At 44.1% G+C, this 14,504-nt stretch overlaps 1 protein-coding gene across 1 annotated transcript; it reads right to left on the minus strand.

Annotated features, from left to right (window-relative positions):
* Positions 1-1,166: 1,166 nt before the first annotated feature.
* Positions 1,167-13,318, minus strand: LOC309550657 (uncharacterized protein; the record flags this gene model as incomplete). The annotated part of the gene is made up of 5 exons (XM_082250992.1): positions 13,246-13,318; positions 4,486-4,779; positions 3,980-4,132; positions 2,319-2,467; positions 1,167-1,265 (listed from the first exon to the last, which is right to left on the minus strand). The coding sequence occupies exons 1-5, from the start codon at positions 13,289-13,291 to the stop codon at positions 1,167-1,169; spliced, it is 741 nt and encodes a 246-aa protein (XP_082107118.1). The 5' UTR covers positions 13,292-13,318.
* Between the last annotated feature and the right edge of the window lie 1,186 nt (positions 13,319-14,504).

The following is a 14,504-nucleotide window of genomic DNA, read 5'->3' on the forward strand; positions in this document are numbered from 1 at the left end:
CATCATGACAGTGTCTAATCATGACTCTGACAGTGCTATGTGCCCTTATTGGGCAAAGCTTTCATTGCTTTAGCCAATCAGGGCTTCAAATGCACTGTGCAGAGGCGCAGTGTATTGTGGTCAAACAAACGGTCGAATGTCCCAATAATTTGGGTGTTCGTCAAGAGGGCACTACAACACTAACCCTAGCTGTAGGCTGGATAAAATCTTGTAGCAGGCTGGATGTTGCCCATGGACCCTAATTTATAGACCCCTTGTCACTATCAGCTATAGCAGTATAGAGACTCCTACCATCCAGCTGAATAAGTACACAAGCAGGCCATCTTGTGGATGATGTAGGCTCACCCGATGTGCAGGGTCTAAGCACTAACTGGTATTCACCAGAGCTCCTGATTGTGCAGATAGGTTTTGCTGTGTGTTAGTACAAGGTCACAGGCCTCAGGACTGCCCCACCAGGGGGTGAGCAAGCCGGGGTCCAGTAGCAGATATGGCAGGTTGGGTTTAAGCAGAAGAATCATCAGTAAACAAGCAAAAAGGTCAGTAACACGTAGTTGCAGGCTGGCATCAAGCAGAAACATACTCAAGGTACAAGCCAAAGGTCAGTAATGAATGGTTACAGGTTGGTAACGAGTAGCAGTAAAGATATGGGCAGGAGAGACAAGAGCAAGATATTGGCAGGAGAAGAGTATAATAATCTGGCAAACAGAAAGTGCAAAGGCATGACTCAAATAGGCAGTTCATGGGAGAAGCAAAGGATTCAAGGTTCACCAGAAACAAGGCACAGGGCAGGAATATTCAAAGATTTAGACAGGTAGATACATATTCGCCAGCACACCAAGGATCTTGCAAAAGCAGTCCAAAAAGCTTTATTCCAGAGAAGATAACATAAAAAAAATATAGTGCAACGTTTGGGAGACAGGCAGGACCCCTTCGTCAGGCATGTGATGCCTGACGAAGGGGTCCTGCGCGGCTCCGAATCGTTGCACTATATTTTTTTTGATGTGATCTTCTCTGGAATAAAGCTTTTTGGACTGCTTTTGCAAGATCCTTGGTGTGCTGGCAAATATGTATCTACTTGTAACTGATCCAGTGGCCAGTTGGTGATCGCTTCAGCACCCAGTACACAAGTGCCTACAAACCAGGAAGGTGTGCGATAGGAATATGAACTACAAAGATTTAGACAGGGAACTGTCCACCATCTCTGGTGGTTCAGCAAGAAGAGCTACTGCTGGACATAGCAGATGGTGTGGGTTCAGATCCTTGTCCTGACAACCATTGATATGATGTATTATACAAATCAAGTAGAAGCCTCAGCTCTCAGCATCTTTTATCACTGAACTCCACTTAAAGTGATTTTTTTTAAATACCAAACATGTTATACTTCCCTCCTCTGTGCAGTTGGTTTTGCATGGAGTGGCCCGCATCCTCCTGTTCTCAGGTCCCTCTTCTGTGCTCCTGGCCCCTCCCTCCTGTTGAGTGCAAGCAGCTTGCTGTGGGGGCACCCGAGCCGAGTGACTGCTCCCTGTGCCCATTCAGACACGGAGCTGTGACCCAGCCCGCCCCCTCTATCTCCTGATTGGCTGACTGACTTTGATTGACAGAAGCGGGAGCCAGTCGCACTGCGCTGCTGTCTTAGCCAATGAGTAGGGGAGTCCCGGGCAGCTGAAAGACTCCTGCAACATTGCTGGATAAAGATGGGCTCAGGTAAGTATTGGGGGGCTGAGGAGGGCTGCTACACAAAGAAGGTTTTTTTTTTATCTTAATGCCTAGAATGCACCTTCTGCCTTTACAACGCCTTTTTTAGCTCATTGAGTCCCCTAGTCATTGCACCAGTAAAGCTCATCTGGGATGGGTTTTGGGTTTGCCACTGCTATCGGTTTACTGCAAATCCCTAAGATTCACTAACTTCATGAATCAGGAGCTTTTGGACAAAAACCTTTCAGATTTACCACCATAAATAACAAACAGCTTACAATGAAGAGCATATTTTGTCCCATGGCATAATAGTCTCAATATTGAAATATTGAAGAAATGGATTAGCAAGCCCTTGGGCTGTTGGGAAAAGCTCGCAATTCCATGTAAGGAAAGATTCTGTTTTTTTTTTGTTTGCATTGGTAGAATTTCCCCCAAGCTAACCTTTGCCTTGCCTTTTGTCTGACAACGCATTGCATTTTAGTTCTACAAATGGTCAGAATTGAATAGCATCGCTCACCTCCCATAGACTTCACAAACTTAAAGCCTCAAGCAAAATTCATGAACCAAACCCAGGCAGATTTATTTATCCCTACCAGTAATCTGTCTCCTAACACAACACTGACCTGTATGGTCTCCTCCTTCACCTGGGCCAGTCTGGAGTTGCGCTTTGTACAATCTTCATCACTGTCTGAACGGGCATTCATCTTCTCAGAGAAGAAATAACATTTATCATTGATGCCGATCCAAAAAGGTGGACATCCAGAAGACTGTCCTGCAATATGGAATAATAGACATTATCAGTAATGAGAGAGAGAGAGCCTGTAAGACCGTGCTGTAGCTCCTCTGTTTGGGTTGAGCGTTAGTTCTCAGTTTGATCGCTACTGTTATTCCTGTTTAGGTAAGTAGTATATAAATTGGAGCATGAGGAGGCATTAGTTGTAGGTGAAATAGAAGGTAGCAGATAAAAGAACAGATATTCCTAATTTAGGCCTAGTGGGAATCCAAGGGCCTCAACAGCTGAGACCATATGGTACAATGAACTATATCTTTAACCCCTGGGGAACGCCGGAACTCTCCCTAACTCTGAATGAGCCAGACCAGGGTAGCTGGAGGATTATTATTTGAAGGCTGTTGCCAAATGTGCAGGGGACAGAACTTTATGCAACTGTCAGGGTACAAACACCAGGAGAAGGGCTCTAGGACCCAGCAGCGCTATCAGCACTTTGGCAGGAGAAGGACTTTAGGACCCAGCAGCACTATCAGCAATTTACCTGGGCCTATATAAGGAAGCCTGCCAGTGATTTTAGTTGCTGGTTGATCTACAGCTCCTCCAGTTTGTTATCCTTGTGATATTCCTTGACCTGTCTCCTGATTGCTTCCTGTGTTCGACCTCGGCTATCCACCTGACCATGTCTGCTCTGATATCCACCTGGCTCCTGATCTTGGCTATCCACCTGACCTTGTTCCAGTCTCAGCATTATCCAAGTCCTGCAAACACCTCACGGGCGCCACCTGTCTGCGGATTGCAATCCAGCACTCCAGCTGTACTCTGGATCCTCCTGCACACAGTCCAGCAGGCGACCCGTGCTACTTTGGGCCTGACCTCCCCTGTTCTAATCCTCAGGGGGGTCTGGAACTTAGCCGCAAGGGAAGCCCTCTCTTTCCATTGGCCTCCAGCACCAGGTACGTGATGGCAACTAAGGTACTGTATTCTGTGCCCTGCATTTTCTGCTTGATTAATAAAGCTTTTTTTGTACTAGTTTACGTTGTGTAAAGAAGAAACATGGGCTCTCTTCCTTGCCATTTAAAATGGGTGGCCTATACCTGGGGAACCCTTTGTGGAACATGGCTTTCTGAGAGGTGGTGGTGTCCTGCTGAAATTTCCCATCTGCATCATGAATCTAGTAGCCCAGTGGCCTTGAGGTCAGGAAATAGCAGAGGAGGACCTTAATACCCTTCCAGCAGCTAACATCAGGTGGGGACTGATTACTGAGATCTGCTGGCTGCTAGAAGACACCCGCTTGGTAGACACCGGAACTTCATTCTTCCACACTGGGAAGCACAATGCCACCAGCAGGTGATCCAGGCTCTGACAGTCTCATAGGTCTCCAGCAAAGAAGTTACTTATGTAGACCCCCAAGTGCAGGAACTGACTTATTAACTGCCCTTGGGGGAAGGAAGGGAGGAGGGATGCTACAAGCCTACAAGCCAGATACAGCAGAGACCATCCTGTAATATGGAATAATGGAGACAGTCAGTGATGATAGAGAGACGGCTGTATTACCTTGTTGAGTCTGATCTCTCTGGAGGTAGAATTGGACACACTGGTTGTCTTGTTGGCTTCTGTTCCTTGATGGGTCTGTTATCAGTTCTTCCTTTGGACGATGGGATCTAGTATTAGTGATGTAGTCATCTCTCCTGGCTTCTCTTGGCGTTCCTGTGATACACATTCATCTTATAGAGAAGGTTCTGACAAGTAAAGAAGGTATTTAGTAACTATATGCAGACAGTGTGCAGCCCTTTCCTAGTCATTACACCCATTTATTATGATTTCCAAAGAACATTTTTAAAGAACGTTTTAACTTCTGGTAGTATAAAGTGGTGCACAGAGGGATTTAGTTAAATTTGGCCATTCCAATTATTGCTGGCACTGGTCAGAAATAATAAATAGACCAGAAATATCCAGAATCAATCTGTCTTCTTGGGTAGAGTTGACTTTTACAACTCAGGAGCTCTGCTCTCAATGTATTTAGTATGTACAACTAACCCCGCCCCTGAGGAGTCTTTTACCTGACACTCGGAGAATTATCAGCACTAACTGTAGAAAGACACAGGTCAACAGCAATGCTATGAGAGGTTTGGGGACCAGACAACCAAAGCTGGATGCTCCAGGGGCCTCATTCTTATTTTTTGATGATGTGAAGACCAAATGCCGAGAGATGAATGTTGTAAGAGTATTCCTGGATGATGCTGGGATTACATTGTCATACACAGAAGATTCCTGGACCTTATGCTCCATTATAGTTGCTGGAGGGACCACATCCGTATAGCTGTATTGACTGACCACATCCAGACTATCACATTCTGGGAATACACAAAGAACATAAAATAAATACATGAGATTCAAACACAGGTGTTTGTAGGAAATCTGCTAAGTATACTGTGATGGAACAAGACACCCGAACTGGGTATCTCCGCCAAGAAACTGCTTCCTAAGCAATCTGGAACACGGGATCCATGAATCTGGCTATTAGCCAATCCACAGAAACATACACATCCCATAATAAGCTTACTCAAGGCAGACAGGAACAATAGAACAATGGAATGCAGGTATTCAACAATAACAAACCCCCACCCCACTAGCAAGGGTCTATGAAAACACTTTATGCAATATCCTAGCAATCTGCAATATATCTTTATATATTTCCTGAGGGACACTGTTCAGAAATATTACAGTCCCATGTGAAAGAGCCCCTCACTCCCCCAATACAAACCACACATATAGAGCCCAGGATAACCAGGGTAATACGAAATGCTGAGTCCAGTGTGGTTGTACAGCGAGTCTGATTAGTGCAGACCCGACTGGGCTTCTTGGTCACCCTGTGCCCCTAATATACACAGGGTGACTTACACATAGGAGGGACTGGAGAAGCTGGACGAGTAGTCTCCCAACCTCCCTAAAGCAATCGGGGTTCCACAAGCCCCCCAACCAAAGTGACTCACATCACATATACTATTTGTAACCTGAAGCTACTGGGCAAAAAATCCTTACTTACATTGTATATGCCAAAGAGTAAACAAATTGTATGTAAAGGTAAACTTCTTTTCTTTCGTTTCGGATGGAGGGGTGAGCAGTTAGATGCTTTGTCAAGTTTATATTGCAGCCTGTGTCCCCCAATGGGGGAATTCATACCTTTTTGCGCCAACTCCCGGCTTGCCTCAGTCCTGAATGCAGGTTTGCTGTCTCTGTGGCTGCTAAATTCCACCATCACAGAGCTCCACAACTCATTTTTTTCAAAGCCAATACTTATTAAAGAGTGACATGATTGAGGATATGTAGGTTGGATGAGAAGATTTGGTTTCAATTAAGGTCTTTGTGTTGGGTAAGTTCTTTCAGGTTTGGAAAAGACATTAGGCTGTCAGGTCCCAGATCTGAGCCTGTTACCCCTGCTGTATCTTGCAGTATCTCTTCTTGCTGAGTCACCTGAGATGTTGGACAGCTCCCTGCCTGAATCCTTAGACAACCTTGCCTTGTGTCTTGCTGTTCTTGAACCTTGAACTCTTGGCTCCTCCCATGGTAATCCTGATTTATAGTGGTACTTAACTACTATAATTAACTTAATATAATTTTCTTTTTAGGGGCCCTCTAAAGGGTTATGCCAACATGTGCTAGTATGCAATGCATATTAGTATATTATGACAGACTTACCTGTCAAACAGTGCCCTCTAGCACTGCAGTGGGATAGATTTGGCAGGCCCCTGATGCATCTATCTTCACCCAGTCTTCTTTTGGGGTTCCTTGTCTTCGGCCGTTTCATAGGCTAGGCTTCCATGTCTTCACTCCTGCACATGCGCATGGGAGGCACATCATCACAGCGCAGATTGGGGCCCCAAATGGTCACTGAGCTGCGCATGCATGGGCAGGGGAATTCATTTATGGCAGAAGAGACCAATAGGGCCTCTTCTGTCATAAATACCCTGTCTGTCAGCAAACTTTTGAAAAATGAAAAAGCTCAATTCTACTTTAAGCCATGCCTTTGCACTTCCTATTTGCCAGATTATTGTGCTCTCTCCAGACAATATCTCGCTCTTGTAACTCCTGCTGTCCATATCTTTCGCTACTACTCATTACCGACCTTTGGCTTGTTCCTCGACTATCCTTGCACTTGATCCCAACTTGCAACCACTTGTTACTGACTTTTGGCTTTTATACTGACTATACTATTTCTGCTACTGGACCCCAGTCTGCTCACCTCCTGGTGGGGAGATCCTAGAGGCCACGACATAACACTAACATGCAGTAAATGCATCTCCACCATCAGGAGCTCTGGTGAATATTGGTTAGTATTTAGACCTCGCATCTTGGGTGGGCCTGTGTCATCCACCAGGGTGACCAGCTTGGCCAGCTTGTTCCTCGATTATACCTACCTTGCTGGTCAGTGGGAGCCCTCCCAGTGCTATAGCTACTGGTCTCTGAGCCTAACCCCTCACTGTGACATTGGCTTTGATAAAGGTCTTTAGTATAGGTAAAGACATTTGGACTGGATAAGGGTTTTAGAATGAGTATGAAAAGTGGGTTGGTGGACACTGGCTTGGATGAGAGACTTCGAGCAGGTTATAATTGGATGAGTGGGTATTGAGAGTTTTTTGCGAGGATAGTTGGGTTATATTAATAATGATATAGATGTTACATTAGTGTAATTTATTTGCAGGAAGGAGTTTAGAAGGGGGCTTTAGAATAAGAGAAGGGATGGGTTTGTTTGGAAGATTTGGTTGGGTAGTAGACTTTTGATTGGTGAGGGGGTAATCAGGGTGTCTGGGCTGGAACATATTGTATAAGCTGATTATTGGTGACTGGAACTGGTGGGGGGTGTTTAGAAAGGATGAGGCTACTTTAGATTGGAGAGGGGATTTTGGTTAAGGGGAGGGGTTTAGAATGCAGGAAGGTAACTGGCATGGATGACAAATCTGGCTTGGAAGAAAGCTTTTGATTAGGTAGGGATCAATAGGAGTGTTTAGATTGGGTGACCATATATGGACTGGATGAAGGTGTGTAAAGGGTTTAGAATAAGTGACGAGTGTTAGTTGGCTGATAGGGGTGTAGATAAGGGGGTCCCCCAGAACGTCTATGGCATTGCACAGTGGAGGCAGGGAAACCAGTTCAGAGTTGTGATAAGTCATAGCTTTTGGTCTAATAAATGTAACAGAGGGAATCTTGTGGGGTTCACTTTTAAAAAATACTTTTAAAACTTTAAAACAGAGTCATTTAACGTAGGAGTCATGCACCATTCCAGAAAATTATTTTAAATGATTTGAAACTCTTTCAAGAATGTTCTTTATTGTAATTGTCAAACTTTTATATCTGGAATTTGTCTTCAGTTGGTAACATAGTCACCAATCAACTCTGGTGCTTCATTACTCCATCAATCAATTTATCACATTCCAGGAGTGCCAACGATCTACTGGCTATTTGTAATTACCAGGAACTGAACTGCTGACAGAGAATCAATCCTGCAGACACGTATTGAAGAGAATCCGCCTATACTGTACAGAGCTTCATCTAAAATCTATATATTTCTTCTGGTATCAAATAATTGATTCAATTATATTCTAAAAAGAAAAAAAAAAGCCAGGCAGAGGTTTCTGAGGCCCCATGGGTGGTCCCCATACAGCCCGCTCTGGGATTCTGGGATAATCCTAATCTCCCCCACTTTTGTTTATTACCTTACCCTCGAATTTGGGCCAAATGGTCAAGACTCTGAGGGATGTGATTTCATTATTGACTTTGCTCTCATTTTCAGAACTCAGGGTAAAATTTAAACTTCCAGGGTGGCTGTATTTTCATTACCTCCAGCTTGGCTATGCAGCCCGGGCTCAATTTCCCAACCCTCTAAGTCTTATTATGGACCCCACTGCGGAGCCCCTTGCTCGGGAGTCCTTGCTTAAACCTCTATCTGCTCTTTGCTTTACTAAGCATGGACTCCCCCAGGGTGGAACAACTATGGTAAAGGTGGAAGGCAGACCTTCCTGACCTTGACAGAGAAGACTGGTAAGACTGATAAATTGATTCAGACAAAATTCTTGCACAGAGTTTACTATACCCCTCGGAGACTGCACAGAATCTACAGTCCGAGGTCGCATGTATGTCCCCAATGTAGAGATGGTATAGGCTTGTATCTACATATGTTCTGGAGCTTTACGAGGGTGGCTCGGTTTAGGGCAGAGGTTTAGTTAACTTTAGTTTCCAGCTGACCCTCCTAGTCTCCCCCAAACTGGTGGTGTTGGGTATTCAAAATGATGAGCCAAGGCCTAGATGCACGAAAATATTGATTTCCTATTTGTTTTTATTATGATAAAAAGTGAAATCATACTTTAGTGGAATGCCCATTCCCCTTCTCCAGTGGGTTCCTGGGAAAAATCTATTAATGCTATGCCCCTGACGACGTCAAACATGTGACGAAAGCGGTCGGGTGAGTTAGTCAGACGTGACGCTACCATGCCCCCAACAGCCTGCTACCACGATCTGCTCCCAGGATCTGCTATGTTTTAGGAGATGTTGTTTTCTCTTGATCCACAATTGATTTTATACGCTCATGATGCTCTTCTAAAATGTGAGTTTGATACTTTTATGGCTAAATAAATGGTTTGTGTTTTATGGAGTTACACTATGTCCCTGTCATCGTTTTTTTACACATGCTAATTGGATATCGGATCTGAGCTGCCTGTTATCTAGTGAAGTGACAGCCTGTGGTTCGTTTGGGTATTACCATTAAGCCTACATAGGTTTACTCATTAATTTGAGCGACCAACTTGCTCTGGTAAACTGCTAATTCGTTCTTCTTAATGATCTTTACATGGGTGTCTCTCCAAATATCCCTGTTTTATGTGAATACTATACCTACCTGCTGGGACTTGTGGCCCCTTCGAATTCTCATCCAAGCACTCTATATCACTATTGAGGAAACTTTTGCATACTGCTTCAGTCACCTTTCTTTTTTTGATTTGCATGGACTTTGTTGCCTCTTTTATATGTTTTTATGGACACTAATATTAATTAATGTGTTTGCTTTGGTTCAATATCACTAGATTTTTGATCACATATTAATGGCACTAATTTCATTATGTGTGTCCTTTCAATAATTTCACTAATGCTTCATTAGCGCTGCACATTTTGTTACTATATGCTTTATTGGGATTTATGTCTATGATTCCTATGTGCGTGCTGCTTTTTATTTTTAATCATTCACTTATAAGTTCAATTCATTAGCGCGGAAATTTTCCACATTTTATACCATACCTATGTATAAATTGACTTACATTGGAAGGAACTGCCCTAGAAAATTTGACAGGTGGTGGCAGCCATGGACAGCTTAGGTGGGGCGTTCGTCCCTGTTGGTCACTTTGGTCAACTGCTGGTATGGCTGCAATACCCCACACTCAAATACTTTTTTGTAAGTGTCTACTGTACAGGTACTCTATGTATCTCTGTTTTATGACATGTGGACGTTGTCTTATTACCACTCTCTGAATGTGACGATGTTACTGTGATTACTTCCATGCTACTGTTACTGTACCATGCCTTTGCTTACAGTAAAGGAACAGTTTGTTAAAAAAAAAAAAAATCTGCTCAATGTTTTAATTTCTTATATAAAGAAGAATAATGATGTACTGTGATCAACCCCCTCCCTTCCTTCTATGTCCACCTACCTACTTTGGTCTATTTATATCTTGAAATGCACATATGAAACTTTCAGATCCCTATCTGAGCTCATGGTTTTCCTACATAAAATGTACAGTATATCTGTTGTGATATGGGGGTTGGTAGCTCAGAGGTGGTGACTGGTGAACGTTTTTTAAAGTGAGCCCACGTCAGTGTCTCAGGGCACAGTGAGCCACTTTTATTGAAACAAAAACATGAAGTCTATAAAAAACAAGGTTTCCCACGCAGGGGTTTGGGCTTCACTTAGAAATGGCATCAAGTGAAAATGTTGAGCCACTTGGCTTTTCTGTAAGCAGCACCACCGCCCCCTCTGGTTTCTCAGACCCTTGGCTCCCTCATCCTATGCTTGCAGCAGCTCAATGCATGGGCTCTCCAATTTCTCAGGAACACAGGGCTCCCTCCAGTAACTTCAACAGCTTTCTTGGTCTCTCTGGACCGCACAGTTGTCCTGACTTTCCCAATCCCATGGGCAAGAAGTCCCACCCAACATAGGGTCTTGTCTCCTGAAATGGTCACCTCTCCTGGCTGGAGCACTGTTATCTTCAAACAGAGACTCTCTCTCCAAAAGGCAAAAAATTGCCTTGAGATACTCTTGGATCTGACTTATAATGACCTTGCACACCTGTGCACTCGCATGGGCTGCAGGTGTCTAGCAAAATCTGGACCCAGGATTGAAGGTTCCGTCCCACCCAAGACACTTTGTAACCTTCAAACTCCAGGCCCTGATCCAGGTCTAGCAAGCCAGGAGAAAACTTCAAACACAGTTTTCTCTGCTCACAAAATACATGTTGGGGGGCGTGGCCGGCTGCTCTGAGGCTCTGTAAACGAGAACAGGCACCAGCGACTACAAGCATGGATCCACACCACATCGGCTTTCTAAAAGTGCCTCATCTGATCCTCCAATAGCTCAAGACATGAAGACCAAAACAAAGGAGAGGCAAACCCAGAAACTTACCACATACATGTTCCCACCCGCTGACTGGCAAGGCCAAGATGGCACCGGAGCCGCGTCCCTGCAGAACATCTCCATCCTCCCTCAATCACCCCGGTCTGAGGCTGCACCCGTGCAGTCCTGCTCCTCAGTAGAAATGACGAACATCACAACAGATACAGAGGAATCCCCGCCTGGCACCCCGACCACCGGGAGACCGGCCAAGGCGAGGATGAGGATGGATCCCTCTCCACCCGGAGCTACAGAGGTGAGCCAGCCACATTTATTTACTGGGCCACAACTGCCACAGCCTGATGCCATAGCCATGTATCTGACCGCTAACCAACCGGTCCTGGATACTACACTCAAAGAAATGTTACTTTCATTGAGGAACACCCTGCAGTCAGATATGTTATCATTTATGCAGCAATTCAAACAGGAGGTTACTACCCTGGGGGACAGAATTACACATGTAGAAACTAAAGTGGACACATGTGCGCTTACTGTCAATGAGCTTATAGATACCCAAAATGAACATGACAAAGAGTACAAAAAAAAAAATACCGGACGTGGAGGATAGGTCACGTCGGAACAACATAAAAATCAGGGGGATTCCTGAGGACACACAACCCCAAGATCTGTCCCCTTATGTCAGAAGCTTAATTAAAGCTATGCTGCCTAAAAAATATTGAGCTGGTCATCGATCGGATACATAGACTGCCAAAACCTTCACACCTGCCAGACACGGTCCTTAGGGACGTCATCCTCCGTATACACTTTTTTCACGTCAAAAACCAGCTCATGCTAAAGGCACACGCCTTGGGCTTCCTACCTGACCCCTACACCCACCAGCAAATTTATGCAGACCTTTTGCGACACACCCTACAAAAACATAGGCAACTAAACAATATCACCAAAGCTCTCTGTCCAGTACCAATGGATCAACCAGGCCAAACTCATGATCACCTACCAAGGCACTAAACACCTCATAACATCCTCTGAAGAAGGCCTGCAATGTCTTCACGCATGGGGGGATCATACCAGAATTTGCACCACCAAATTCGTACATTGGGGTAACAAAATACATGTTGAAGTAACACCTGTGCACTCACACAGGCTGCACGTGTCTAGCAAAATCTTGACCCAGGATTTAAGAAGCTGTGCTTCCTAAATTGCACCTTTGAGAACCCTGTGTCATTTTTCGAACCATTTCCTTATCTCACACTGTGGCATGGCCTCAGACTGTCACACTGTTCTGAAATAAATAATATGAATTGACAGTGTGTCTGTTGCTGATGTATTCTGGTGATGAATACCAATAAAGGTGTCTGATTATGGAAAGCTGATTACGTGAAATGGGTGGTGATAGTGCAGGAGGACCTTTTGCTAGTCCCGCGTTTTACAAATCTCTAACAGTTGCAGAAATTGAATAGGGGCGATCAACTGAACAATATATTCATCAATGATGGTCCATGATATTGGCAACTATTTACAAGCATATTTAGGACAGCAAACAAGGCTTGTCCTGTATGGTGGGGAACATCTACGGAAATCCAGATGTTATGTTAGCTGTCACCTTGTCAGTGGCATCTGGATCACACAGTTTACAGAACTTTTCTAAATATTTGGAGGTCACACAGTGTTCAGGGTCTGGCACCCCGTGGCCTGTTTCAGAGGCACATTGTGCCAAATCCCAGAAGAAGGATTGGTGCTGTGTAAGACCTGACTGGGGTCATGGCTGAACCTAATTCTTTACTAAAAAATTGGACTAAAAATTTTACACAATTAGTCCAAGGAAAAAAAGTGATCTGGGACAGCCTGACCTTGTAGATGATGTCACTCACAGAGAAGTGCTCTTATAATCTTCTCCTTCCATAGAATTCTGGTGATAGTTCAATACAAGGAGTGGAGATGGATCTATGTTCATTAATTACAAATACATGTTATGTTTTAATTATGTTCAAATACATGAACCATCCAGAAGCTGATCTGGCATTGCTTGCTCTGGGTTGCACCAGATTATTGCCTCCTTTGATGGCACGTTTGAAATTCCATCAAATATATTCATTTTCATAGCAGATAATGTATTACACAAAATGCATACAAATGCAGCTGCAAACAAAAAATAAGTTCTAAAGAGGTTGCCCACTTTGTATTCACACATTCCTCCCCGGGTTACCTGCTGTCTGGGCGCTCCTTCGGGCAGATTCAGTGTCCTCCTCCATGTTGTCTCTGCTCTCTTATGATGTTCTGTGGTCTCTTCAGCCAAATGGAAGAGGTAGTGATACCTGAGAGCTTTTCTGTCTGCAGACTGTGGTCAGCCGTGTACAAGAACAGTAAGAACAAGAGTGTGACGTCTATTAGAGACTTGGCAACGTGGCAACACTTTACGTGATGGAAAAAAAAAAAGCATGAGTGTCATGCTTACTGTAACGGTAGTCACTTTGGTTAGGGGGCCTGTGGAACCCAGCTTACCTTAGAGAGGTTGGGAAATCCCTCTCTCAGCCCCCTAGGCTTCTCTTATGTGTAAGTCACCCTGTGTCTATTAGGGGCCCAGGGTGGCCAAGGAAATGATGGACTTTATGGACATAGAATATGGTTTGGATTACTCAAATGGGACATTAATATTTATAAACAATATATCTCAAGACTATGAAGATTTAATCCCACTTTACACTGTGAGACCTATAAACTATTGTAGACCGTTGCCATGAAGTCTGTTACTGACGGACAGACTGATACTGGGGTCTCTTGCCATTGTCTGTACAAAAACAGGTGTTCTGTTTTTATACTTGAGTTAATGTGTAATTTTGTATTTTGTTTTAGCTTTGTTGCCGGACAGTCTTGTCATCCCAGCTTGTTTAAGTGTGCTGAGTTAATTAGCATGTGAATGACAACCTTGTCTAGATGGGATTAGACATGAGTCAGTTGTACCTCGTTATCTAACCATTGTGTGATGTTTTGGGTAAATATTCGGGTCATTGTTCATGTAGCGACTGACATACTTCTCAAGTGTATAAAAAGTTTGTTTCTTGTTCAATAAAGGAGTTAGTTGTTTTCAGATACATACAAGCTAAGTTCAGGCTAGTTTTGTATGTAGGGCGGCTGGAATCTCTATCTATGTTCAACACTGTAGGAAGCCGTATACTGAAGGAGGCCCACAAGTACAGTGTGGGTCAGCGGTTCCGTAACAATTACTAAGCAATGAAATGCTCCAAGCAAAGCAGCAGGTCAAAAAGACCCATACATAGGCATGCGCACAGGGTGTACCGGATGTGCCTGGGTACACTCTAATCACCCCATGCACATTAGTATTATCGCTCTGTGTGCTGGTAGGAAGATGGGAAAGATCTCACTCTTACAGCCTCTGCCATAAGAGAAGTGTTTACGCTGTTCTCTTTCACCTTACATTGGGTGATCAGTGTCCTGGGGTGATAT

Source organism: Pelophylax lessonae, assembly GCF_965119305.1.
Source record: "Pelophylax lessonae genome assembly, chromosome: 1".
NCBI lineage: Eukaryota > Metazoa > Chordata > Amphibia > Anura > Ranidae > Pelophylax > Pelophylax lessonae.